The sequence below is a fragment of the Betta splendens genome, chromosome 8 (assembly GCF_900634795.4).
Source record: "Betta splendens chromosome 8, fBetSpl5.4, whole genome shotgun sequence".
Classification (NCBI taxonomy): Eukaryota; Metazoa; Chordata; class Actinopteri; order Anabantiformes; family Osphronemidae; genus Betta; species Betta splendens.
The window spans coordinates 646,337-671,424 of record NC_040888.2 but is presented as its reverse complement, the minus strand read 5'-3'; the positions used below and the strand labels follow the sequence as shown (position 1 = coordinate 671,424).

Genomic DNA, 25,088 nt, shown 5'->3' with positions numbered 1-25,088 from the left:
CAGGACCTGCAGACGTGTCCATTCCCATCCTTGTGTTCCCACAGCTGAGCCAAGCATCTGGTCTCTGTGTGCTGCAGGTCTGCAAACATCTGTGAGATTAGTCTCCGTCACGGCTCTGCGTCATGAGGACCGGCAGTCGATGCTGAACATAAAGATCATCTGGTTACAAGCCAGAGAAGACGCACAGTCCGCTCTCTCAGAACCGATTATGTTCCTGATCATCACCGACTGATCTATGGAGGTCTGACTGGTGACTGTTGGTCTTAGCTGAGGGCCGGTGTGTTCGCTGATTAATGCTGCACTCCCAGCTGAAGCATCTTCAACCCACTAATCCTATTACAGGGTTTGATTAAACCTAATTAGACGGGGGCCGTTATTTTAACTGACTGGGTGAGCTTCTACTACAGACACAGTTTATCTGATGATACTTAAAGTAATAATGCTGCTGTTTCTACAAATGTTTATTAGCAGCTCCTCTTCTTTATGGATAATTCTGCTGAGAAACCCTTTCCTCCACATTCATGTGATTTCACACAATAGGAACACGGAGCACTCAGCCTAAACTCCAGATTTCCCTTTTAACGACTGAGCAGCCACGATAAAGCAGCTGGGGATTAAATGGTTTTTGGATCGTTGGCACCTCGACAGGCTGCTGAAAAGCGGTTTACATTACTCAGCTACGTTCTCCATTTCAGCACGGCCAGAGGGAATCAATGCTTTCCTACAATTTGGTGTAAATAAACCTACTATACAGTAGGCAGAAGAGAATGTGGCTCCGGCATCACGTGCATCACCTCACAGGTCCAGCAAAGGGACAACTCACCCTGACCGTGGAAGACGAGCAGAGCTACACAGCAACACACACACGGCCCCGAACAAATTCAATGACCTGAGACAAATGATTGGAGAGTCTCATTTCTAGCAGCTGATTCCAGACAGATGGCTGTGTCGGCTCCATTAGGCTCGTCCAAAACACGTTTCATTTTAGGCTGTGTGAAACATTCATCCATTCATCCCCAAAGCCCCCATCTATCAGCTGTCTGCCCTCTACAGGCGTAGGAGGCCTCAGCGCTTCACCTCAGCAGACACGTAAATACAGATTGTTGGCTCCAGGTCATGTGGCTGCAGCGTTCAAGCAGCATCCCACTCCACATTCCCCACAAGCCTCAGCCATGAGCACACAGCAAACCCACACAACACAGACGGCTGGCCTGTCATGTTCAAACCCATCCTACTGTCCACAGTAGTGGAGAGTGCAGGTTCTTTCCTTCTGCTTTGTAACTTCTGGTTTCTCGTCCAATCCAGTTTTTGTTTTGGAACCTAAATCTATAGAAAAAACAATGAAACGGCAGCTGTTGGCACCAGACAGGACATTTACGTAACGGTGACCTGCAGCTAAACATCGTCTTGCTTTTGTTCTTACACTTGCTGTATTAGGGTCGGAGCTCTAGGCTAATGATGGGCAACCAGCTCTGCGAGGTGAGGTAATCCCTCCAGGCATCATCCTACTCTAATACCCACAGTGGCACGTAAACAAACCCCGGGTGTGTTTTCAGGGGCTCTACTATGTTCAGACCAACAGCGTCAATAACTGAAAGAGATGCAGATTCAGAGGGATATAAGCTTTTCTTACTGTCTAGTTTGAGAATAACCAAGTCCTCTGCACATAGAAACTATCTACTTCTGAAAACAGCAGGTTGGAGCCTCATTAGGCTGCAGTGTTCATAGTGAATAAGCCGCTGGGCGGTGGGTTGTCCTCACCAACACCACTACCCCTCCACACCCCCACCCAGCAGTGGGCTCTGTTCGGCTTTCACAGTACACAACTGTGTAGACACACATCTTCTTTCTGCAGCCTCCTCCTGTCCCCGGGGCCTACTCTAAATAGTCACACAGAAGGATTGTGGGGGAAGGAAACAGCGAGGGAGACGCAGAAAAGATGCAAAGAACTGAGCTTTTGTGAGCGGTCTGCTGATATTGACATGAAGCTTGAGGACATAATAGAGAACCAACAATGACTGGGGATATTAAGAAGGCTGAACAAGGACAAAGCCAGGCAAACCAGGGTGAACTGGGCAGTCTTGCCAGTCAAAATGGTTCAAAAATTCAAAATTAAGACGAAATATTTAACATTTCTGACACATAGCTTATCGTGGGACCGTGGTCGATCGGTTCTGGGACAGTGTTGGTTATGTCTCATGGCTCCACGGCTCATGTTTATGTGATCTGACGCAGTTTTCACTTGTGAGTGGGAAGAGAATGATCAAATAATGCTCCTGTCCTCTGCTGGGGAGGGAGGGATTCAGGATGCCCTACAGCTGCACAGGGACCTACGCTGTTTTTTCAACCCACTGAAAAAAGCGCATTAATTATTCTGTAGCATGAAAACAGTTCTCACCTCAAGTCAGCAAAGTGGTACCTTTAGTTTTGTGCTACAAAGTTGCAGCGGAGGTAAATTTGTGTAGCAATGTGAAAATCTTGAGTTGTATTTTGTGAAGCATTTACAAAATAATGTGGAGCTCAAACCTTTTATTAATAGAAATTGAACTGATCTGACAGTAAAAAAGGACCAATTCAAAATGATCAGCACCTAAGTAATCTACTATTCACCAACAGCTGACACGGAGGCACACGCTCATGTAAAGCTAAAGGAAAGACAGAGCTCCCAAAGTTTCAGGTTTCACTCACTGACGCTGGCAGAGTAACAGCTGCAGCAGGTGAATGAATTCAGTCTTTTAATGTCATTATCACAGGTCCTCTGCATTTCACCCCTCCCCAGGGGAGCAGTGGGCTGCCATGCAAGCGCCTGGGCGCTAGTGTCTTACTCAAGGACTACTCTGTGCTGGTGGGCTGGTAACGTGGGACCTTGTGCTTCCTAAGCCTTCTCTCCCCACTGAGCTACCTCAAACTAATGTTTTCATAGTAGAGAAACTGCCTTTATTTCAGGAATCACAGTGCATTTTGGGTAATTAACCAACCTAGACACCTACAAGGCAGTCATGTGTTCAGCCTATGTGAAGCCTGGTGTGTGAGCAGCACGCTGGTTAACAGTGTGTGTGGATGTGGACAGAGGAAGCTGAAGCTGCCCAGTGAAATGAGGCGGGATGTTATCAGCACGGCTTCCATCAGCTTGATGCTAATCACAGATCACACATTCTACAAAGAGCCGTGACCTGAGGTCAGGAAACCGCCTCAGTCCTGCACACAAATAAACATCCAACAAAGCCAGTGGCCGAGCGTGGGCCAGGCCTCAGAGGGAGGCAGCGCTGGGGCTAACGTTCAGCGCAGGCTCTCTGCACGGTGACGCTGCTTTGCTGCTGCCCACTCAGCCTTCCTCAGCTCGTTTTGATGCTGGGCTTAGAGCTCAGCAATTCAGGTTTCAAAGCAATATTACATTAAATTAAACAAACTAATTTACTAATGGCCTCTGAATGATGTTTCAACTGCTACTAATGCTAGGGGGTCAAAACAGAACCTCTGCAGTCAGCAGCTACTGATCCTCAACAATCAGAGGTGGAAACTTGGGCAGTCGCTGACTCACGCGGTGACTAAGGCTGCATCCAACACACTCAACATATGCTGCAAACCTCTAAAATGTTCATTCACATATCATTTCTTGTATTGTTAACACATGACTCATAGACGTGTGTTGTTTTACGTGCACAAGTTCATTCAGACCATAACCGACCTACTGTAACAACACAGGTACTGGAGCTACGTCGACCCACCTCTTCCTGCTGACTGCTAGGAGTCTCCTCCACGGCACCGTACAGACCCGTCAATGAGCTGCAGAGAGGTTCAGAACGGAGGCCCGGCCCAGAGGAAGCAACTCGCCTGTTTCTGTCCTGTCTACTGCAGGTGCGTGAGAGAGAGCAGCCGGTTGTGTGACAAGCACCTGGATCACCGCAACATGTGACCAGAAAGGCTGGCACTAATCCTAAGGACTATTTAGAGCTTCACACAAAGAGTTTAAAATGTCCTCAAGTGAAAACAATGCAAATTACAGGATTAGCTGAATACAGACGGGTTTAATGCTGTAAAAAACTAATCAGCACAAAATGAGAGGGACTGTTCAGGTCGGCACATTGTGTGAACACTCCTTCCCATGGCGCATCCAGGCCCGGAGAAGCTCAGCCCCCTGGGGACGGGCAGATTAACACATGACAGAGCTCGTTAACCCTGGACAAAGAGAGATGCTAATCTTAGACAATCGGTGTCAACTGTCCTAAAACAGTACACAGACACAGATACAGGCAGAGAAAAGCCAACACAGAGAAGCCAACACAGCTCTAACAGAGGCTTTAGCATGTCCCACATGTCAGACAATACAGCAGGGAGGCTGGAGAGTCCATCAGCACCAGAACAATGACGAACCGAGGCCGGCGAGGGCCCGGCTGCAGCCTGGCTGAGCTCCACTGCCTGCAGGGCCGACCAGCAGGGAGCACACAGCTCCACGGCGCTGATATCGATCAACAGGAGAAAGTGTAGAGCTGGGCTGGCAGCTCCACAGATGGCCAGAACAGACAGGGGAAGTGCATTAGGAGCCAGGTTCCTCTGATGCTGTTAGTCCTCCCCCCTGGGAGACGGGAAAGAAAGTCGTGACAAAGGCTTAGCAGAGAGCAATGGATGTGGGGGGTGAAACGAGTCTGAGGTGGGGACAGCAAGAAAACAGCAACACCAGCAGACACACAGGCAGAGAGCCCTACAGAGACTCTCAGGCTAATTTGTAACTTGAAGAGCTGCTGGGCCATCTCCATAATGGGCCGTCTGCCCACAAACCAGCTCCTCTCTGGGGGTAAATGAGACCAGGCCGGTCCAGGACCAGCTGGTGGCTTGGATCAATGACATGAGCAGATACAGAGAGAGGGACAGGGCCAAACCCAGGCATCTGGACAGGGTGGCAGAGACGCGCCCAGCAGGCACCACAGCTCTGTGGAGATTCTGCAAGTGGAACACCTGTGTCTGTTAAGAGGATTACGGCCTCCTGTGTGACGTGGAACGGGACGTGCCCCAGGTGGAATCTGACCCCTTACCGGATGGAACCAACCGGAATGTAACCAGCTACCTGGAATCTGGCCCCCACCACATCCACTTAGAACCTGCCAGGAACTCCTGGGACCATATTAAGAACAAAAGTAAACACACGGGGAGATGGTGAGGAAGCAGCGGGACAGTCGCTCATAGAGCCCGACGCCATCGGACAGGGCCTCGCAGCCGAGCGTGGTGAAAGAATCTGTCTGACACAAACACAGCGGGAGCCGGCCGAGCAGCCGCCCACCTAAGAAGTTAAATACCACGGCTTGTAAACACAACCAGCAGAGGATGTGACTGAGAGCATGAAGCAAGCAGCTCAGCGGCTCAGACACATTCACTGCAGCCCTGTAAACGCTGAAGCAGCTGCAGGCCTCACTCGATTCCCTCTAGCTGGGCCTGGAGCGTTACAGGAAGTGAATGGTCCCCCCTCGGCCTCATCGGCCTCATCGGCCTCAGGGCACAAAGGAACAAGACTTTGCCGTAGACAGGTAGCATTCACAGGGTGAAGCAGGTTCCTGAAGCATCCTCCCACCCGAAGAATTCAGAGCGCTCAAATACAGCAAATTACTGCAGCTGCTGGCGAATACTGCTTCAAAAGCACCCAGCCAACTGCCGGCTGACAGCTGGGACACGGACACAGCAAAGTTTATCTCCCAGACAGCTTCCTCAGAAAACAAAGGGAAATTCAGTCAACTCAGTTTCTGTTCACTGACAATCTCGAAGCAGGAAACACTGAAGCTGCTGTTGCCGTGGATTAAAACAGGACGCGATCCAGAAAACGAGGCTGTTGAGTCCTAATGATGCCATGAAGTGCATGGGTCACGGGTTCAGGCTGAACAACAGCCCATGATGACCAGAGGCCCAGCCTGGTCCCAATGAGAGGTCCAGAGCTGGAGGGGGAGCCGCACGCTCCCATGGCAGAGGGTCTGTTACCGCGGCAACCACCTCGCCTCTCTGCAGTCATGAGGCCAGCGGGGGCAGCACCGGTTATTAGCATGTAAATTGTCCCTAAATACAAAAATCCATGTGGTATTTTGAACTAGTCCTGCAGGGCAGGAGCCGCTGGGTTTAAGGCCTTTATCATCATCATCATCATCATCCCTTTGACCAAACATTCTAAAGTGTAAAGTTTCACTCCAACCAGTCAAGGCAGATGGCTGCTCGCCCCAGTTCTTCCATTGAAGCCAGTTTTCTCTCCACTCCATCCTGGTGCTGCTTAATGGGCTTGTTGGGTTTCTACAGATTTCCTTCCGATGGCGTCTTTGTATTAAATTTAAACAAATAGTGGACAAAAAAACCCACATTTTAACTAAACATTTATTTTCAGCGTGTTTCTTTCAATGATTAGATGATAGATTGATGCTGATCAGTTTCCTGTTTGTCACATTGACCATCTGTTTTTTACTGGGAGGTGCAAGAACTCTCCAGCTCTCCCAACTTTGAACCAGCACCGTTTTCTACTCCTCTCAGACATCGTCTTCATTTGTTCCCACACAAACACACAAGCCACCATCTGATAAGCTTTTCAACCCATCTTCATTAACTTCATAAAACCCAGTTTGTTTTTTAAATGGCTGCCAAATTTAATTTCACATGATTGCATTAGCCTGCCTGCGTGTCCTCCATTTGCCTGCCTCATCCACCAACGCTGTGAGTCAGCCGTTCTCTCCTCCGTGCAGGCGGAGGAGGGGCCGCCCGCCCGCCCGGCCGCCGGAGCCTCTCGGAGCCTCTCGGAGCCTCTCGGAGCCACCTCTGCCTTCGCTTGGAGCGTCTCCAAGCCTGAGAAGTGGCCGCCTTAGTCACCCTGGGCGCCATTTACTCAGGATGACATCAATGCCTCCCGGTCCATGGCCACACTCTACTGCCCGACACAGTTGATGTGGCTGTCTGCGACACCTCAGGGGACAGAGCAGAGCTCGCATCTTTGCAGTTTATTAAATGCTGTTGGCGCTTCTCCTCCCATTGTTCTACAGAGGGGAGTATAATCTGTCTCATTGCACTCACTCACCGCGAATAAAGAGTCAGTGAAGCAGCAGCGACTGGGCCTCTTCAGCTTCAGCTCTCACATCACAATAGCTGATCACTTTTGATCAGGGGGAGACATTAATCACATCTGATTATGAGCAGAGTCTGGCAGTTCACGTCCAGACGACCTGCTCCCTCCAAGGTGAGGAAAGGACACGTCCACCACGCGACCAACGCAGAGCCTCGGCTTCGTCCGTCTGCTCCACAGCAGAGCTGCATGTGCGGCGCCCATCAGAACAATGGGCATCCCCGATGGAGGAGGATGGAGGAGGGAGGGAGGGAGGGAGGAAATAAGTTGAGGGAGTGAGAGGGAGACGGATCGGCCACGCCAACAGGAAAACACGCCTTTAAATAAGCCTGAACGCTAACAGGTCTGAGCTCCTCCAGACACGCACCCGCCACCGCCACCGCCCAAAGCCCGTGAAGCGGCAGCACACAGAACCAGCGGACTCGATGTCGAACATCTGATGCTTTTAGCTCGTTCCACACACAAAGAGGCAAAAGAACCTCCTCGCTGCGCCGTTAACGGCGACACCCACAAGTCACCGAGCGGCGCGAACAGACGAGACCCGACGTCCGAGCAGTCGTGTATGAGCTACATTAATTAGCGGTAATTAGCCAAACGGCTACTAACGGACGCTAGCGCGCTAGCTTGGCTAAACAATGTCTCTTACCAGAGCGCAGCAGCGGGGAGCGAGCACGGTCCCGTCCAGCTACGCCCAGCGTCAGTGAGTGCGCCCCGGCTCGAGCTCCGGCCAAGGGACGAGCGGACAAAGTCACGAAAACCGGGAGGGTGGAGAAAGACGGCAGAGAGGAGCAGGTCGAGTCGAGCCGACAGACAAGAAAGTGTGAAGCTCCGTCGCTCGGTCTCAGTGATGCGGTGCGCGTTCCCTGGAAGGAAGAAAGGAGGAGACACGCGCGCGGTGAGAGCCCGGTGAGGGGATGGATGGGGGGGGGGGTCCGCTGCCTTCACGGGCTGCTGGAAATCTCTCCATTGCGACTCATCCAGAGCCGTTACTTAAAAGATCATCACAGAATATTTCATGTCTTATAAAAGTTATAATAAATGCTAATGCTAGTGAGTAAAATAACTAGTAATGAATATATTGTATTTGTCATTTTACCACCTTCCATACACTGTACAATTTCTTATTAATTTATAGATACCTATGGAGGTTATCCCGTTTTGATTTCTCTTCTGTTTCTGTATTTCAGTAAACCTACTATTCTGTATTGATGCCTTTTTCTGTATTTCTTGTTACACAGTTATTACTGTTATTTTCCCTTTTCTCTTGTCCTGTAAACTGTCATACTGCTGCTGAAAACACACATTGTGGGATTAATAAAGTCGTAATTTATCTCATCTTATCTTATCTTATTTCTGTATATACTATACATACTAAATTTATGGGGTGACTGAACCCAAGTTGCTCCTGGTGTTTCAAGCGAGCGCCTGCATGCATGGTGGCTGCTGGCATCAGTGTGTGAATGTGAGAGTGCATGGGTGAAGGAGGACTGTACTGTTCTCATTGCGGGACAATTTTCTATTCTATTTCTTATCATCACTTTAAAAGAATGAAAATTATTGGCTGTGTAATCATTAGCTGCTAGTTAGAATAAAGCTAACATGACATGACAGTGAAAGTATTAGTATATCTTGAGAAATATTAAAACTATTTAGAAATTTAGAGAATATTATACAGGCTCTAACTAGGATATAATAACAACAACAACAGCAATAATAATAACGATAATAATAATAATAATAATAATAATAATAATAATAATAATAATAATAATAATAATAATAATAATAATAATAATAATAATAATAAGTAATTATTATTTATTAATAATAATAATAATAATTGCAGCACAGCTAAACCAAGCAAAGCCAAGCTAAGCTACTAGCTGGATGGCCAGTAAATTAGCCTGTTCAACACAGTGATTTGTTATGTGCATGTTTAAAAGAACCTCACAGCCTTACAGGGATAATATAACCCCTTATTTTCCTAATTTACGTTATATAATTACGTTTCAAGTAATGTGTATTTATTATGTTTATTCAGAAAACGTAGCTTATGATGGTGTGTTCTAGTGAGGAGCAACCTGATTTGTTTCATCCTCCGTAGTCAGTCTACATCTGACAGTGACACAAAATCAGGACAGGTTGGAGCAGGCGATTCCTTTATGTCCTTGAAGGCATCATTCCCTATGACAGCGCGCCACGCTGAAGCTGAAAGGGCTGAATAGCGAATAGCAGGGGAGCCGCCAATAGCCTCCGGGGTGGGGGATTATTCAAATGAAGGATGATGTCACCTCTCACAAGTCACCCACTCTGTTCGCCCAGTTGCAACGGGTTGTGCGCTGCCCTCCCTCTTTGGCCCCTGCAACCCCTTTCTCTGCTCTTCAAATCTCTTTTCTTTCTATTGCATGCGCGACTGCACACACACACACACACACACACACACACACACACACACACACACACACACACACACACAGACGCATCTGCATTGTCTGCTTCATTGTGACTGTTGCATCAGGAATTCAGGATCTCAGACCTGTTGACTGGTGAATTTAAAACGAGGATTATGTAGATGTGATTTAAAATGTCTTGTTCTCATTAATATAATCTGCTGCCAGTGTTAAACTGCACAGTTTGATCAACCTGCTCATTGTGTTGAAGCAGCTACAGAATGTACTCAGCTGCAGAATCGCCCGTTGTTTTGTGCTCTTCAGCAGAAGGGAGCCTTTCATCTGAGGCAGTCTGGGTGGGCGCGCCGCTGTCTGTCTGTCTGTCTGTCCAGTTCATAAAGCCTGCCTGTCTGTCTGTCATTCTGTATGCCTGCCTGTCTGTCTCTCATTCTGTCTGCCTGCCTGCCTGTCTGTCTGACTGCCTGTCTGTCATTCTGTCTGTCTGTCGGCCTGCCTGCCTGTCTACCTGCCATTTTGTCTGTCTGCCTGTCTGTCATTCTGTCTGCCTGTCTGTGATTCTGCCTGTCTGTCTACCAGTCATTCTGTCTGCCTGCCTGTCTGTCTGTCTACCTGACTGCCTGTCTGTCATTCTGTCTGCCTGCCTGTCTGTCTACCTGTCTGTCTGCCTGTGTGTCATTTTGCCTACCTGCCTGTCTGTGATTTTGCCTGTCTGTCTGTCATTCTGTCTGCCTGCCTGTGTGTCTGTCTGTCATTCTGTCTGCCTGTCTGTCATTTTGTCTGCCTGTCTGTCATTCTGTCTGCCTGCCTGTCTGTCTGTCTACCTGTTATTCTGTCTGCCTGCCTGTCTGTCTGCCTGCCTGCCATTCTGTCTGTCTACCTGTCTGCCTGTCTGTCATTCTGTCTGCCTGTGTGTCATTCTGCCTACCTGTCAGCCTGCCTGTCTGTCTACCTGTCTGTCATTCTGTCTGCCTGTCTGTCATTTTGTCTGCCTGTGTGTCATTCTGCCTACCTGTCTGCCTGCCTGTCTGTCTACCTGTTATTCTGTCTGCCTGCCTCTCTGTCTGCCTGCCTGCCATTCTGTCTGCCTGTGTGTCATTCTGCCTACCTGTCTGTCTGCCTGTCTGTCTACCTGTCTGTCATTCTGTCTGCCTGTCTGTCATTCTGTCTGCCTGTGTGCCATTCTGCCTACCTGTCTGCCTGTCTGTCTACCTGTCTGTCATTCTGTCTGTCATTTTGTCTGCCTGTGTGTCATTCTGCCTACCTGTCTGCCTGCCTGTCTGTTTACCTGCCTGCCATTCTGTCTGTCTACCTGTCTGTCATTCTGTCTGCCTGTGTGTCATTCTGCCTACCTGTCTGCCTGCCTGTCTGTCTACCTGTCTGTCATTCTGTCTGTCATTTTGTCTGTCTACCCGTCTGCCTGTCTGTCATTCTGTCTGCCTGTGTGTCATTCTGTCTACCTGTCAGCCTGCCTGTCTGTCTACCTGTCTGTCATTTTGTCTGTCATTCTGTCTGCCTGTGTGTCATTCTGCCTACCTGTCTGCCTGCCTGTCTGTCTACCTGTCTGTCATTCTGTCTGTCATTTTGTCTGTCTACCCGTCTGCCTGTCTGTCATTCTGTCTGCCTGTGTGTCATTCTGTCTACCCGTCTGCCTGCCTGTCTGTCTACCTGTTATTCTGTCTGCCTGCCTGCCATTCTGTCTGTCTACCCGTCTGCCTGTCTGTCATTCTGTCTGCCTGTGTGTCATTCTGTCTACCTGTCAGCCTGCCTGTCTGTCTACCTGTCTGTCATTTTGTCTGTCATTCTGTCTGCCTGTGTGTCATTCTGCCTACCTGTCTGCCTGCCTGTCTGTCTACCTGTTATTCTGTCTGCCTGCCTGCCATTCTGTCTGTCTACCTGTCTGCCTGTCTGTCATTCTGTCTGCCTGTGTGTCATTCTGCCTACCTGTCTGCCTGCCTGTCTGTCTACCTGTTATTCTGTCTGCCTACCTGTCTGCCTGCCTGTCTGTCTACCTGTTATTCTGTCTGCCTGCCTGTCTGTCTGCCATTCTGTCTGTCTACCTGTCTGTCATTCTGTCTGCCTGTGTGTCATTCTGCCTACCTGTCTGCCTGTCTGTCTACCTGTCTGTCATTCTGTCTGTCATTTTGTCTGCCTGTGTGTCATTCTGCCTACCTGTCTGCCTGCCTGTCTGTTTACCTGTCTGTCATTCTGTCTGCCTGTGTGTCATTCTGCCTACCTGTCAGCCTGCCTGTCTGTTTACCTGTCTGTCATTCTGTCTGCCTGTGTATCATTCTACCTACCTGTCAGCCTGCCTGTCTGTCTACCTGTCTGTCATTCTGTCTGCCTGTCTGTCGTTGTGTCTACCTGCATGGTGGAATGCACCTGATTTCTTTTGCCTCTTCCATACATCCCGTTAGATTTCCGGAGCTCAGACCGTTTCACGCTGTTGCTGCAGGTGTTCTTTCCACACAAGAAGCTGACGGACGGATTGGCACCGTCAACCAGGCGCAACAAAGGGAGGAAGGTGATGTTTTCACGCAGGCGGTGGCGGAGACAGGAAGGGGCAGGGCTGCACTGCGCTCGGTTCCCCTGTCATTTATCCCATTGTTTGTCGCAGCCGGCCACACAAAGGCACTGGCACAGTCAGGACCTGAACCTCCAGGCAGCAGTGGGACCCACGGAGCTGCTCAGCATGCGGACCGCGGGTCCTCCACTCGCATGGAGATGCCCAGCTGGACCAGTGAGGCTGCAGAGACGCCGCTGGAGGAGTTACTGTTCCTTTTCAACCTCCTGCTGCCTTTGTTGTGCTCGTCCAGCTCTAGGACGTGCACACAAATTTATCCAGACCATTTCGATGATAACTACTTTTATTGAGATGGCGGCAGATCTACAGAAAACATTCAGCACAAATAAGGCTAAAAACCTACAAGTGAACCAACAGACAAAGAAAGTCCCTTCAATCAATGAGGTAAAACAATTAAATAGCACATAAATACATAAAAACAAATCAAATAAAACCAACTTCCAGACACTGGCCTGACACGTGTCAGGAGAGAAAATACGCAGTGGTCGGTGGGAGTGAGATCAAAGGAAGCTGCACAGAAGCTGTAAGTCAACACCAGAAGTAATTAGCTAACGCTCAGCAAGCGCTCCCGTCACATGACCTCACGGCTCCCGTCACATGACCTCACGGCTGGTTTGTAGAGATGCCCTCAGTTACATAAATAAAATAAATTCACTATTCACCTTTTACTTTTCCCACAACGACAAAACACAGTAACTATTAGAAACAAGGTTTTAGTGATGATGCTGATGAATCCGTTTCACCGTATTCTAGCGAGGCTGTAGTGAGTAAATACAAAGACGCGCAGGAGCATTTGTGTTTAAATATAAAATGTCTAAACAGACAGTTTATGATGTAATGAATCCTCTGCCTCCACAACGACTGGTTCTAATGCCACCTGTAAAATAAATATTCATGTATTGATCGTTTAATATTTACACAACTGACCATTAAACTGCTAAAACTCATTTGGAGGAGGATTCCGCTCCCTGCAGTTCTGTTCAGACCCAACTTATAGTAAACCTGCTGCTTGTACTGATGGTGGCCTGCACATAGTGGATCGCTGGCAGCGTGTGATGGAGCAGTTTCAGGGCAGAGGATGTTTACTGGCCTTATGCTGATCATCACGGCCCAGTGACATCTGGGGCAGAGACCATAAGGGATTCATATGGCAGGTTGTGGGCTGGTTCCGGGACAGCGCCCTCCTCCTCACCATTCACAGCAGCAGAGGAAGGAGCAGGACGAGCCCTCGGGCCCGCGGAACTTGCCGGAGCTGGGCGTGTCCGTGCACTGCGCTATGAATGCGTGCACGTCGGAGACGCGGACCTGCTCGTGTGTCTGGGCCTGTGGGGAAAGCACGGAGCTCAGATCATCCAGCCGATGTGTGGACGGAGCGAGGAGCAGCAGGAGGCGCCTCCATCGAAGCTCCACCTGCTGCCCTTCACTCAGAAAGCCTCCACAGATGCGAGGACTCACCATGATGGCGTCGTAGGCGCCGGTGATGAGGGCGATGAAGAGGGACAGCACCATGTAGATGAAGAGGGAGATGAAGGTGTACAGGTAGATCTGGCTGAAGATCCACACCAGCGCTCCGCTCCGCTCCATCTCAGCAAACGTCACGAACATGTCGTCGCCGTTGATCAGAGAGAACAGGCACTCGGACACCATGGACAGGGAGCGAAACTGGTACACAGGGAGCCGGAACCGGCATCAACGCCAACGTCAGAGTCAGACCCCGTGTTGGAGTTAATGTCAGAGTCGAAGTTAGAACCAGCATTGAAGCTGCCGTCAGAGTTAGAACCAGCGTCAGAACCAGTGTCTGAGCAACCGTCAGAGTCAGAGACGGCGCCAGAACCAGCATCAAAGCCAGTGTCAGAGTCACACCCGATGTTGGAGTCAGTGTCAGAGCTGAGCAGAGTCAGAACCCAGAGATGGAGTCAGGGCTAGTGTCAGAACCGGCGTTAGAGCCGGCGTCAGAGTCAGAGCTGGCATTAGAGTCAGTGTCAGAGCCGAAATCAAAATTGGTGTCAGAGTCAGAACCGGTGTCAGGATCAATGTCAGAGCCGGAGTTAGAAACGGCATTGACGCTGCCGTCAGAGTCAGAAGTGGTGTCGGAGTCAGTGTCATAGCCAGCGTCTGAGCAACCGTCAAGATTCAGAGACGGCGCCAGAACCAGCATCAAAGCCAGTGTCAGAGTCAGACCCGGATTTAATATCAGACCCGGAGTCAGAACTGGTGTCACATTTAAAGCTGGTGCCAGTTAGAACCAGAGCCAGAGTCTGAGCAACCGTCAGAGTCAGAGATGGCGCCAGAACCGGCATCAAAGTTAATGTCAGAGCCGGAGTTAGAACCGGCATTGAAGCTGGCGTCAGAGTCAGAACCGGTGTTGAAGTCGGTGTCAGAGCCAGAACCCAGAAATGGAGTCAGAACGTCAGGAATATATCTTCAGGACTTGGACACCATGGACAGGGAGCTAAACTGGCACACAGGGAGCTAGCGTCAGAACCGGCACCGGAGCCGGCATCGGACTCAGAGCGGGTGTCAGAACTGGCATCCGAGCCAGTGTCAGAGTCAGATCTGGTGTAGGAGTCAGCGTCAGTACTGGAGTTGGAGTCAGAGCTAGCGTCAGAACCGGCGTTGGAGCCGGTCACATGAGTGGGTGGAGTGTGTGTACCGTACCTTGGTGTGGTAGGGTCCCAGCACGATCCACCCACAGAAGCAGTATCCCAGATAAATGGCAGCGGCGCAGCAGCTGAAGCGGATGACGTTGGGAAACGCTGCTCTGAGAGTCACGATTAGGATCTGGAGGAGGAGGAAGCAGTGAGCGACAGCGGCACGGCACGTTCCTGGCGTTTATTGCTCACCTACGTTGTATTTCTGAAAGAAGCTGAGGTAGCGGATGACCCCGACCCACACCAGCAGGGTGGAGGTTCCCAGCAGGATGCTGCACACATCATACGAGGACAGGTTCTGCAAGGCCACAGTGAGCAGGTCAACGGGCATCGCTCACACCGCGTACCAGCGCCGGTCCACATGCTACCTTGGACTCGATCCCGATCTTGATGAAGCTGCCGATGATGGTGAAGGCATCGCTGACGATCAGCAGGATGTACCACCCGTTGATGAACTCGGTTCGGTCTCCCCAGCTCACGCAGCGGCCCAGTCTGTGTTTGAAGAACTCCACATACTCCTACAGGAGCAGAAATGACAGCGTTAGAAGACAGAACAGGCCACGACTCCCGGAACCACGGCCGGCCCAGGTTCTGTTTGGACTGGCGCCGTCTTACGTGTTGCAGGACGACGCCTCTGAGGATGGAGCGGCCACACAGCAGCAGAGACAGCAGGCAGACGACGGCCACCAGCACGTCAAAGCACTCCCGAGCATAGCTGTCCGCTGGCAGGACAAGGGGGGGGGGGGGGGGGGGGGGGACCTTTGACCTTTAACAGGGACGCTTAACTCACACCAAAATATAACAAAAAATATCAATTCATTCACTCTCAGTCAGAAGTTCAGAACAAGAAAATCTTGAAACACACAACACAAAACTCCCTTATGAGGAGGAGAATGGAAGAACGAGGAAGAGGAGAAGGACAAGAAGAGAAGGACAAAGAGGAGGACAAGGAGGAGGAGGAGGAGGAGAATGAAAGAACAAGGAGGATGAGAAGAGAAGGACGAGGAGGAGGATGAGAAGAGAACGACGAGGAGTAGGAGGATGAGAAGAGAAAGACGAGGAAGAGGAGGATGAGAAGAGAAAGACGAGGAAGAGGAGGATAAGAAGAGAAGGAGGAGGAGGAGAATGGAAGAACGAGGAGGAGGACAAGGAGGAGGAGGAGGATGAGAAGAGAAGGACGAGGAGGAGGATGAGGAGGAGGAGAATGGAAGAACGAGGAAGAGGAGGAGGAGAATGGAAGAACGAGGAGGACGAGGATGAGGATGAGAAGAGAAGGACGAGGATGAGGAGGATGAGAAGAGAAGGAGAAGGAGGAGGAGGATGAGAAGAGAAGGAGGAGAAGGAGGAGGAGGAGGAGAATGGAAGAACGAGGAGGACGAGGATGAGGAGGATGAGAAGAGGAGGAGGAGGAGGAGGAGGAGGAGAATGGAAGAACGAGGAAGAGGAGAAGGACAAGAAGAGAAGGACAAAGAGGAGGAGGAGGAGGAAGGTGAGAAGGGCGGGAGGAAAAGGAGGCGGTGGAGGAGGAGCTGGCGTGCGGTCCCGTGCGTCCGCTCACCGTGTCCGGACACGTTGGGGTCCTTACACTCCTTGATGGAAGCCTGGTTGTTGAGGCTGACCTTCACTTGGCCGCTGTGAGCTCTGTTGTCCATGAGGATCTGTCAGGACACGACCAGTGGTCAACACGCAGCCGCTGAGCATCAACGCGCCGGCGCCGCCCACTTACCGTGATGGCGAAGGTGTAGCAGTCGGGGATTTCGTTGTTGATGATGGTCTGAATGTTGATGGCCTTCAGCTGGAAGTCAATGGTCACGTTAATGAGCCTGGAGGAAAGAAATGACAGCGAGTGAAGGGAGCAGAGGAGCAGCGTCTCCTCCACGCGTCTCACACTCACTTGTCAAACTGGATGGTCAGGTTCTGGAAGGACCCGTCTCCTGCAGCAGTCGGGTTCAGTCCGACGCAGTCTGGAAAAACAGTGGGAACAAATGAATCATTCAAGTGGTCCTTCCCAAACGCCAACCAGAACCGGGTCGGCCGGGTCGGCCGGCGCGGCGGCGGTACCGAGCGAGCGGCGCCTACCTGTGGCCACGTACGGGTCGATGTCGAAGGTGTCGTTGACCGGGTCGATGATGCCCTTCCTGTAGAACCTCTGGCAGAGCGAGAGCGCGCTGCCGTTGACGCCGGCGCCGAGCACGTAGGCGTAGCGGCCCAGCGAGGTCCGAGGCAGAGCCAGGTACTGGAGCAGAGGACAGAGAGAGGCCGGGTCAGCACCGGGTTCTGGCCCTGCCCACACGCGGCCACACGCGTTGTGGCAACAAACGCACCGACACCTGCAGCTTCAGCCGCTTCAGCACAAACCGTTCCAAACTGTTCTGAGAAGCAGGAAACGTTATGTCTAGAAATCATGTTGCCACAACTGAGCTGTTACGGAGCGGACCTGCTCTAGGGCAAACTGGATGTGGTCGTACAGCTCCGCCTGCGTGTGCAGCGCCTGCCGGGCGTCGTCATGGTAACCTTTAAGGAAAAGGTGCTTGAACGCCGCCGTGTTCTCCTCCTTGAAGGTCACCACCATCTGGTTGCTGAGGCCAAACAGCACCAACTGCACAGAGAGGGTTGGACAGTCAGGACCGGGGGGACGGGTCACGGACCCTGTTCTGATCCGGACCCACCTGCACCGTCACTATGATGATCTTCAGCAGCTGCAGGCCCAGTTTGAATGGCTTCCGCCCCTTCGCATGATACTTGTCACAGGGGCTCATGAAGAAGTACTTGAGTTTCCTCCGCAGGGCCTCCTCCTCCTCCTTCTCCTCCTGCTGCTGGAAGTCGGAAGGACCCCCACTGCCAAGGAGGTCCTGGGATCCATAGTGGGTCACGGAGGAGAGCAGTCGGTCGTTCTCTGTGGAAGCAAACGGAGGGGAAATGACTGCGTGGCTCCGTGCCCCGACTGCAGGGGCCCGACTGCAGGGGCCCGACTGCAGGGGCCCGACTGCAGGGGCCCGACTGCAGGGGCCCGACTGCAGGGGCCCGACTGCAGGGGCCCGACTGCAGGGACCCGACTGCAGGGGCCCGACTGCAGGGGCCCGACTGCAGGGACCCGACTGCAGGGGCCCGACTGCAGGGGCCCGACTGCAGGGGCCCGACTGCAGGGACCCGACTGCAGGGGCCCGACTGCAGGGGCCCGACTGCAGGGGCCCGACTACACGGACCCGACTGCACGGACCCGGACTCCGCATTCTGTCCCAACACAGAGAGGAATCTGACTCTGAACTGAAGATCAACTGTGGCACTCATGATGAAAAACTATCTCAGTACTTTTTATAGGAATCCTCAAACCTGATTAATTCCAGGATTACTTGAACATAAGTGTCGGACGTCTGGGTCATCAGAGGTCAGAAACGAGCCACGTCATTTAGGCGTTATTTACGTTGATCCAGCTCAGCCTCAGACCAGTAAAAGATGGAGTAGCTTCTGCTTCTGCTTCTGTCTCTGCTCCTGGTTCTGGTTCTGACCTGGCTCTGTCTCACCTCCATTTCTGAAGTGCTGAGTTTTCTAAGTTTGTCAATAAACGATCATTCACTACAGACTGAACTGGATTTAAAGCTCCAGTGATCCTCTGGGTTTCTGCTCCTTCTCCTGGTGACGTCACCAGCTGGCGTTCTAGACCCAAACGAAGGGCCGTGTGTAAAACGGTCACTTGCTCCTTTTCACAAAATGCGACCTTTTGTGTGTCGGACTGAGGGCATAGCTTCGCTCTGCGGCAGACAGAACCCGACCCCCGACCCCCCCCCCGGACCCACGGACCGACCTGTGACGCCTGCGTCCTGGATGCTCCGGTAGCCTGAAGATGCCATGATGCCGCCTCATCCCACACCATCGTCATCATCATCATCGGCGCGCACGCGGAGCAGCGAGCGGTGCCATAATGGTTCTTCACGGTGCCGCAGTGTGTGGTTGACGCGCAGGTAAACACTCACATATATAAACACGCAAACGTCACATCCGGTCCACGCTACGTCACTGCCGACGTCCTCCTAGAGCTCGGTCCACGCGGAAGTGGCGTTACTTCTGTTCTTTTAGCAGAAAGATGAAAAAATAACGCTCAACACAAACTTGGTGACACTTAGAGATAAATGTTCTACATAAATAATAAAATCAATGATGGAATAAATGACAAAAACTACTTTCTCCTTTCTTAACTTCTAAGTCATGTAGAATAAATCACGCCAGATTCCATTAACTATAAGTGTAGAAAATATATACAATGAATATAATTATTAAACTGTAAGAACCACATTACACAGGCCAGAGATAGTAAAATATTTAGCGAGTGTTTAAAAATCATCAAGTAGCTTGAAGTGTTTCACTGCGCAGTTACTTGTTTACTATAACCTGAATAAAGCACGAGCTGAGCGGCCACATGTCACTGATCGTCCACAGGCGAGTGTCTAAAAATAAACGCTTGAATTACGTCATCAACACACGGGCGTGAACAAAGCTCGTGCAGAAGGTGGAGACACCGAACCAACATGGCGACCACATCGACTCAGGTAAGCGACCAACAGGAAGCCACGCGCGACCTATTCTTTTTTTAAACCAATGAGATCACAGCTCCGTGATTATCACGTGGGCATCGTGTGACTAACGAGAGCGTTACGTTCATCCAGTCAGTTCCGCTTCAGTTCTGAGAAGTAATAGTATTTTTGAATACTAGTCGCTGTCTGGGTCAAGGCTGGAGCTAACCTTTCTTTAACCGTTTTATTTAAGGTTAATAAACACAATAACAAGCACAGGGATCAAACAATGAGCTGAGGTCATGACCCCATAGGAACTTTCACCTCTGTCATAGTGTACACAGCTGATGTATGACATGTACTAAGTGACACATGGCTGCGTTGTTCCTCTGTAACCTGGACACAGTCGCATGTATAGGAAGAAACCAGGAAGAAGAGAGAACAGGTTTCACCTTAGTTTTATTGTACAGAACAAACGTCTGAATGGTCACGAGAGACGCCAAGACCCGACAGGTCTAAGACACGGTTCCACTCTGAAATTCTCAGTTTTACCATCTACATGTCAAGAAGTAAAATCTGAGTATTTAGCAACAGTCCTGGAGCACGGGAGGCTTTTAAACCTCCTTCCTGGTCACAGCTGCTGCCACCTTTGTGAGGGTAACCAGGGTAACCAGGGTAACCAGGGTAACCAGGGTAACCAGCTCACTGACGAGCACCTGTACAGAGTCTGGGTTTGGACACGGTGTGTGGTGCATTCGCTTCCTGCAGCTGGAAGACGACAGGACAAAACAATCGTACTTCAATAGCATAGTCTCACTACACGTTCACAAGAAAATACAAATATCTACACAGAACTGGACTGAACCCATCCTGAACTCTGTAGAACGCAACAAGAATGTGTCACATGACGTATTTATGTTACATTAGCTTCAAAACACGCTGCATCTGTCAATTCTTCATCTACGTGATTGGTTAAGTTTCTAAAAGTGTCCCTGCAGAGCCCACGGTCACAAATCATCAGACTAAACATGACTGTGTCACTGTGAGGAATCCCACGAGCAGGAGGATCCACAAAGACGTAGCTGCGTGGCTCAGTGCACAAGGAAAAGCAGTCCACCTGAAACAAGCACCAGCTCGGAGGTTCCTGTTGCTGCTGCGCTACTACCTGCCGTCCACAGCCTTGTCCCGGGCTATGACCGACTCGCTGAACTTGATCATGAGCGTGGTGCCTTTGTGCCAGTGGGCGGTGACCTTGGCAGGGAATCCGCTGTGCGTGAGCACGGCCTCCACGATGCCGGCGGTGAAGGCGGCGCAGTTCAAGCTGCTGTTCTCTTTGGGGACAGAGATGTAGGCGTTGATCAGCGGCTCCTTCTCTATGATGTAGTAGGTCTTGTCGTCATCGTTGGCCTGCTCCAGCTTGTCGGCCTCCTTCCCAAACAAAGATTTCCACACGTTCACCTTGAAGGACAGAGGTTAATGGATCACGAAGCAGCCTAGGTGAGGTCATAGGTCACTTCCTACCACTACTCCGTGCTGAGCTCACCTTGATGAAAAGCAGCATGTTCAGCACTTTGGTCTCCCTCCTCCCGTTCTTCTCCCTCAGCACCAGCACGTCCAGCAGGCTGCCTCCCACGCTCTGGCCCAGGTCCGAGAGGCGCGTCTGCAGCTCGGACACCGAGTAGACGCGGCTCTGACAGTACTGGACCATCTCCGAGAAGAGCAGGGCGAAGGCGCTCAGGCTCACCTCGGTCTTTGGCCGCGTCAGGGGCCGCTCCAGGATGCTGGACTTCCCTCGCGTGAACCTCGTGTCCATTTTGACAGGTACCGCCAAGTGTCGTCTATGATTGTGACCAAGCTTCGTGAAACGTGTTCTCTAGAGCAAAAGTACGGCACTAATCATCCATTCAGGGAAAATCCAACCTCACCGGTGTCGTGTTTGACTCTAAAGGCCGCGTTTTATCATAACGCATAGTACTAACAGCCAACCCAACAATCAGCTGATCGCTGCTAGCCACCTAGCTACACATGCTAACGGTCATTTCCCGTCTGCTAGCTCGTGCAGCAACAATCAAATACACACAAGACGGTGATGTGAATTATAAAACAAACGTACAGGACAAATATTCATAAGTAAACGAACCTTTGCGGAAAATAACCAGACACGAACCAGGTCGTTTTTGTTTCCTCTTCTTCTCTTCATTTGATTTTTGTCGTAGGTTGGTAAACAGCTGTTGACCACATTGCCCCCTACTGGAGGGAAACACGATGGCGAAATATAAGCTAAAGTCAGACTCGTATTTGATCGTAAATTAGATTTTAGTAAATTCGAGCTTCACTATCTGCTGCAGGACCGTGTTAATACATTCATACCCATAGGTTCTAGTAGTTCTAGTAGTTTACTGAGTGTATTGTTGAACTCGTGCAACTCATGTTATGCCACATATCATAATGTTTATTTATCCTCACTCTGATTCTTTGTCTTCCTGACATTTAGATCTGGCTCCACCCCGTGGATGAGAACCATCATCCCAATGTTTGGTTGCACTGGTGCATGATGAAGTTGCTGAAGTCACCGTCAGGGTGGCAGCAGGTGGCGGTCCATTTGCCCGGATCAGACCAGGGAACCTGTGAGGTCTTTAATGGGTGTGACTATGGCTCCTATCAGGACCTTTATCAGCCCTCATTATATTAAAGACACACCCGACCTTTGCCGTTTGCACTGTACTTTCAAACACTCCCACTTCCTGTTCTCGTGCCTGTCACGTGACTGCATGGCAGCATCTTCCAGATACAGACTTGTTCCTGTCTGTGCGGCCCAGCACCCACGTCACCCATGGTTTCTGGACTTCCTGGTTCGTGTTGCCTCAGACGGGAGTGCCAGTGATTTGCACAGCGATGCAGAGAGCAGTCCTGGCTGGGATTATTCCCACACAAGCAACCGGGTTAACGAAGCATATGATGAGTGTACTTTGTTGCAGAAGCTGTGAATTTCTGCCAAACATCCTGGTGGATTGCATGGCAGGTCGTGTGGGGTTACAACAGGACCTTGAGGGGACGGAGCAACGGGCCTGAGCTGTTGCAGGGCAGGTGCCACCTTCCCACATTGCTCAGTCGGCCACAGCGACTGATTAACCGCCGGCTAATCTCCAGTTTGTGTACAGCTGTTACACAACCACTGCTGACTGTGCACAATATAAAGGACAGACACAACAAGGTGACGGGCATTAGAGCATGAAGCAGCTCAGCATGGATGCAGGCGGCTGGAGACGGGCCCTGACCCTGGTTCTGGTGTTTGTCACTGCAAACACTCAAGGTAAGAACATCTGTTTCTACTTTACACTGATCTTGCTGTTTGTTATGGTAAAGTCCACTGAGCTGTCAGTTCATTAGTACAGAGGTGCTAATAAAAACCTCCTGTTTATGTTTGGACTCTGTCGCTAATGAGGCGCAGAGCCTCCGGTCACCTTCTGTCACACGGACAGCATCCTCCTCAACAGGAGAATGACGTGCGCTGTGATCAGGCTGCGTTGGGTTTAATCATTCTAGAGGTGACGCTGGTCCCGAGACCATGGTTTCACTGTGTTTTCTGCCTCCAGCCTCACCTTCGCGCCGCATGGCCGACTTCATCGAGGCCGTGCGGCAGCTGGAGGACGGGGCCCCTGCACTGGAGCCGGTGGCTGTGCTGAGGATGCTCCGCAGGGCAGCGGGTCCGAGCGACGCGCTGACTCAGCGCTTCCTTGGCCCCGTGGACTCCAGGGGTCCTGGGATGGACGCTGGCCTGTCACAGTACGTCAGGGCGGCTGTGCAGCACAGAGTGACTGCAGGCAGCACGGAGGAAGGCGTGTTCCTCACCCCTGATGGCACCACTGTGGCCCTGAGGCCGCTGCTCCTGGGCATCGAGGCCGGTTTGCTCTCTCAGTCCCCAGGCAGCGTTCGAGGCCTCTACCAGCTGTGTCTGGCCCAGGACTTCAGCCTCGCTCTCAGCTCTGGTTCCGCTCTGCGTCTGGGACCTGACGGCTGCTGGGACAGCGTGACGTCTCCCCGGGTCTTCACTTTGACCGGCGCCCCCACTCCACTGACCACCGCTCAGGTCCACGGAGCCATGGACGGGGTTCTTTTGGGCTTGGAGGTGTCGACCCGGCGTCCTCTGAAGCTCAGCGCTCTGTTGACAGACTACTACTGCCGCCGGCTGGACGCGGCCGGACTGGACGCTGCCCCGCGCCTCGTCAGCCGGCGGCGCAGGGAAAACTTCAGGGGCCTGCGCGCGGGTCCGAGGCTGGACAAACAGCTGGTGAAGGCAGTGGAGCTGCGGCGCAGACTCAAGGGTCGACCTAAGATGGACGAGAAGGAGAAGAAGCGGCTGAAGTCTGTGGTGAAGGAAGGAATCGAAGCTTTTCAGCATGAGTACATGGGTGAGCACGAGACCAAGCCACAGAGGAAGTGAGAGAAGACGCCGCTTGTTAGAACAGAGCAATATTCAGATGCTTTAGAAGTAGAAGCACAAACACAAACCTCTCCAGGACGAGTGAAGTCTTGAAGCCTTCACCCAGAATGAGCTGCTGAAGCTCAATGGCTGCTATTTCTTGTTTATTGTTGACGGTGACTGCGTGCTGTCCTGCCTCTGTGTTGCAGACTGCCCTCCCATCATCCCTCGGTGCATGTGGGGTGCAGAGCCGTACAGAGGGACCCCCACCCGCCTTTCTCTCCCTCTGTCCTCCTTGTACATCCACCACACTCACACCCCGAGCCAGCCCTGCCTCACGTTTGAGCAGTGCTCTGCAGACATGCGCTCCATGCAGCGCTTCCACCAGGAGGACCGAGGCTGGGACGACATCGGATACAGGTAGCTTCAAACGTGCATGTGTGAAACGCACCCATGACTCAGACCCCTGTGATCCCACAGCTTTGTCGCCGGCTCTGACGGCTACGTGTACGAGGGCCGGGGCTGGCACTGGCAGGGGGCCCACACCCTGGGCCACAACTCCAGAGGCTACGGCGTCTCCTTCATTGGCGACTACATGGCTAGGCTGCCGTCCCAGCATTCAGTGGGGCTGGTGAGAGACCAGCTGGCATCCTGCGCCGTGGGTGGAGGGCGACTCGTCTCCAACTTCACCCTGCAGGGGCACAGACAGGTGGTGGACACGTCCTGCCCTGGAGACGCGCTCTACAAGGAGATCACGAGCTGGAAACACTGGGTGAGTAGGAGGCTGACACGATCAGGCCCACAACCATTAAAAGCATCAGGAATTTGGCCAGTTCTATCGTTGGGCCATTTTAGGTTCGACCACTAGGAGGCGCATGTTCACACATGTTGCTGATGTTTTTAGTTTCAAACTGAATCAGCTTGTGCTGGTGTAAAGAGACGTTTTTTGTCTTTTAGGGGGAGAAGAAGGAGGAGAAGGTCTGACAACCAGAGGAGCTGCAGAAACAGCTTCACACAATCAACCGTGTATCCCTGAGGTGCTGCTTGTGTTGTATGTTGGAGGGTATTTATCCCAGCTTTAACTCTTAGGTTAGAGGAACCAGAGCCGAGGGGTCTCACACACGGTGGTGAAGGGAAATACTTATAAATAAAACACCTGAAGTCTGCTTCATATCAAAACGCAAAATAAAGCTGTAATCGATTAATAACTTAGACGTGATCATACGTTAATAGTGAGCAACAGCAAATAAAGCATTCTTTCATAAATAAACGACTCATGTAATGTATCAGGTAATTAGAACTAATGCCTATAGATGGATTTAATTTGTATAAAGTGACTAATTTAGAATTGGTGTGAACTGGATTGACACTCTAATGGCCGACACTCTGTGCAGCCCTTGAATGCCTCCCAGCTGATTTGGTTT

General features: G+C 51.3%; 3 protein-coding genes and 1 long non-coding RNA gene across 7 annotated transcripts; 2 read left to right on the top strand and 2 right to left on the bottom strand.

Annotated features, from left to right (window-relative positions):
* The first annotated feature begins 7,045 nt into the window (after positions 1-7,045).
* Positions 7,046-8,422, top strand: LOC129604457 (uncharacterized). 2 transcript variants are annotated; one of them, XR_008695352.1, is made up of 2 exons: positions 7,046-7,647; positions 7,737-8,422. It is a non-coding gene; the product is annotated as an uncharacterized LOC129604457 (long non-coding RNA). The 2 variants fall into 2 exon arrangements; XR_008695353.1 differs by having other exon boundaries at positions 7,046-7,669.
* Positions 8,423-12,344: 3,922 nt separating this feature from the next.
* On the bottom strand, positions 12,345-18,678 carry LOC114860197 (mucolipin-1-like). Its single transcript, XM_029158612.3, has 13 exons — positions 18,536-18,678; positions 17,400-17,626; positions 17,168-17,329; positions 16,810-16,966; positions 16,625-16,694; positions 16,457-16,553; positions 16,289-16,388; positions 15,346-15,452; positions 15,099-15,248; positions 14,927-15,028; positions 14,738-14,860; positions 13,535-13,741; positions 12,345-13,402 (listed from the first exon to the last, which is right to left on the bottom strand). The coding sequence occupies exons 1-13, from the start codon at positions 18,579-18,581 to the stop codon at positions 13,268-13,270; spliced, it is 1,683 nt and encodes a 560-aa protein (XP_029014445.1). The 5' UTR covers positions 18,582-18,678; the 3' UTR covers positions 12,345-13,267.
* Positions 18,679-19,683: 1,005 nt separating this feature from the next.
* Positions 19,684-21,054, bottom strand: LOC114860307 (trafficking protein particle complex subunit 5-like). The gene is made up of 2 exons (XM_029158800.2): positions 20,785-21,054; positions 19,684-20,699 (listed from the first exon to the last, which is right to left on the bottom strand). The coding sequence occupies exons 1-2, from the start codon at positions 21,052-21,054 to the stop codon at positions 20,403-20,405; spliced, it is 567 nt and encodes a 188-aa protein (XP_029014633.1). The 3' UTR covers positions 19,684-20,402.
* pglyrp6 (peptidoglycan recognition protein 6) lies at positions 20,922-24,934 on the top strand. Of its 3 annotated transcripts, none has more exons than XM_055510800.1 (7): positions 20,922-21,062; positions 21,736-21,884; positions 22,030-22,554; positions 22,838-23,653; positions 23,874-24,084; positions 24,145-24,436; positions 24,622-24,934. In XM_055510800.1, the coding sequence occupies exons 3-7, from the start codon at positions 22,473-22,475 to the stop codon at positions 24,646-24,648; spliced, it is 1,428 nt and encodes a 475-aa protein (XP_055366775.1). In that variant the 5' UTR covers positions 20,922-21,062; positions 21,736-21,884; positions 22,030-22,472; the 3' UTR covers positions 24,649-24,934. The 3 variants fall into 3 exon arrangements, with proteins under 3 accessions (XP_055366775.1, XP_055366776.1, XP_029014487.1); XM_055510801.1 differs by having other exon boundaries at positions 21,736-22,324; positions 22,403-22,554; XM_029158654.3 differs by having other exon boundaries at positions 21,736-22,328; positions 22,403-22,554.
* Positions 24,935-25,088: the final 154 nt, after the last annotated feature.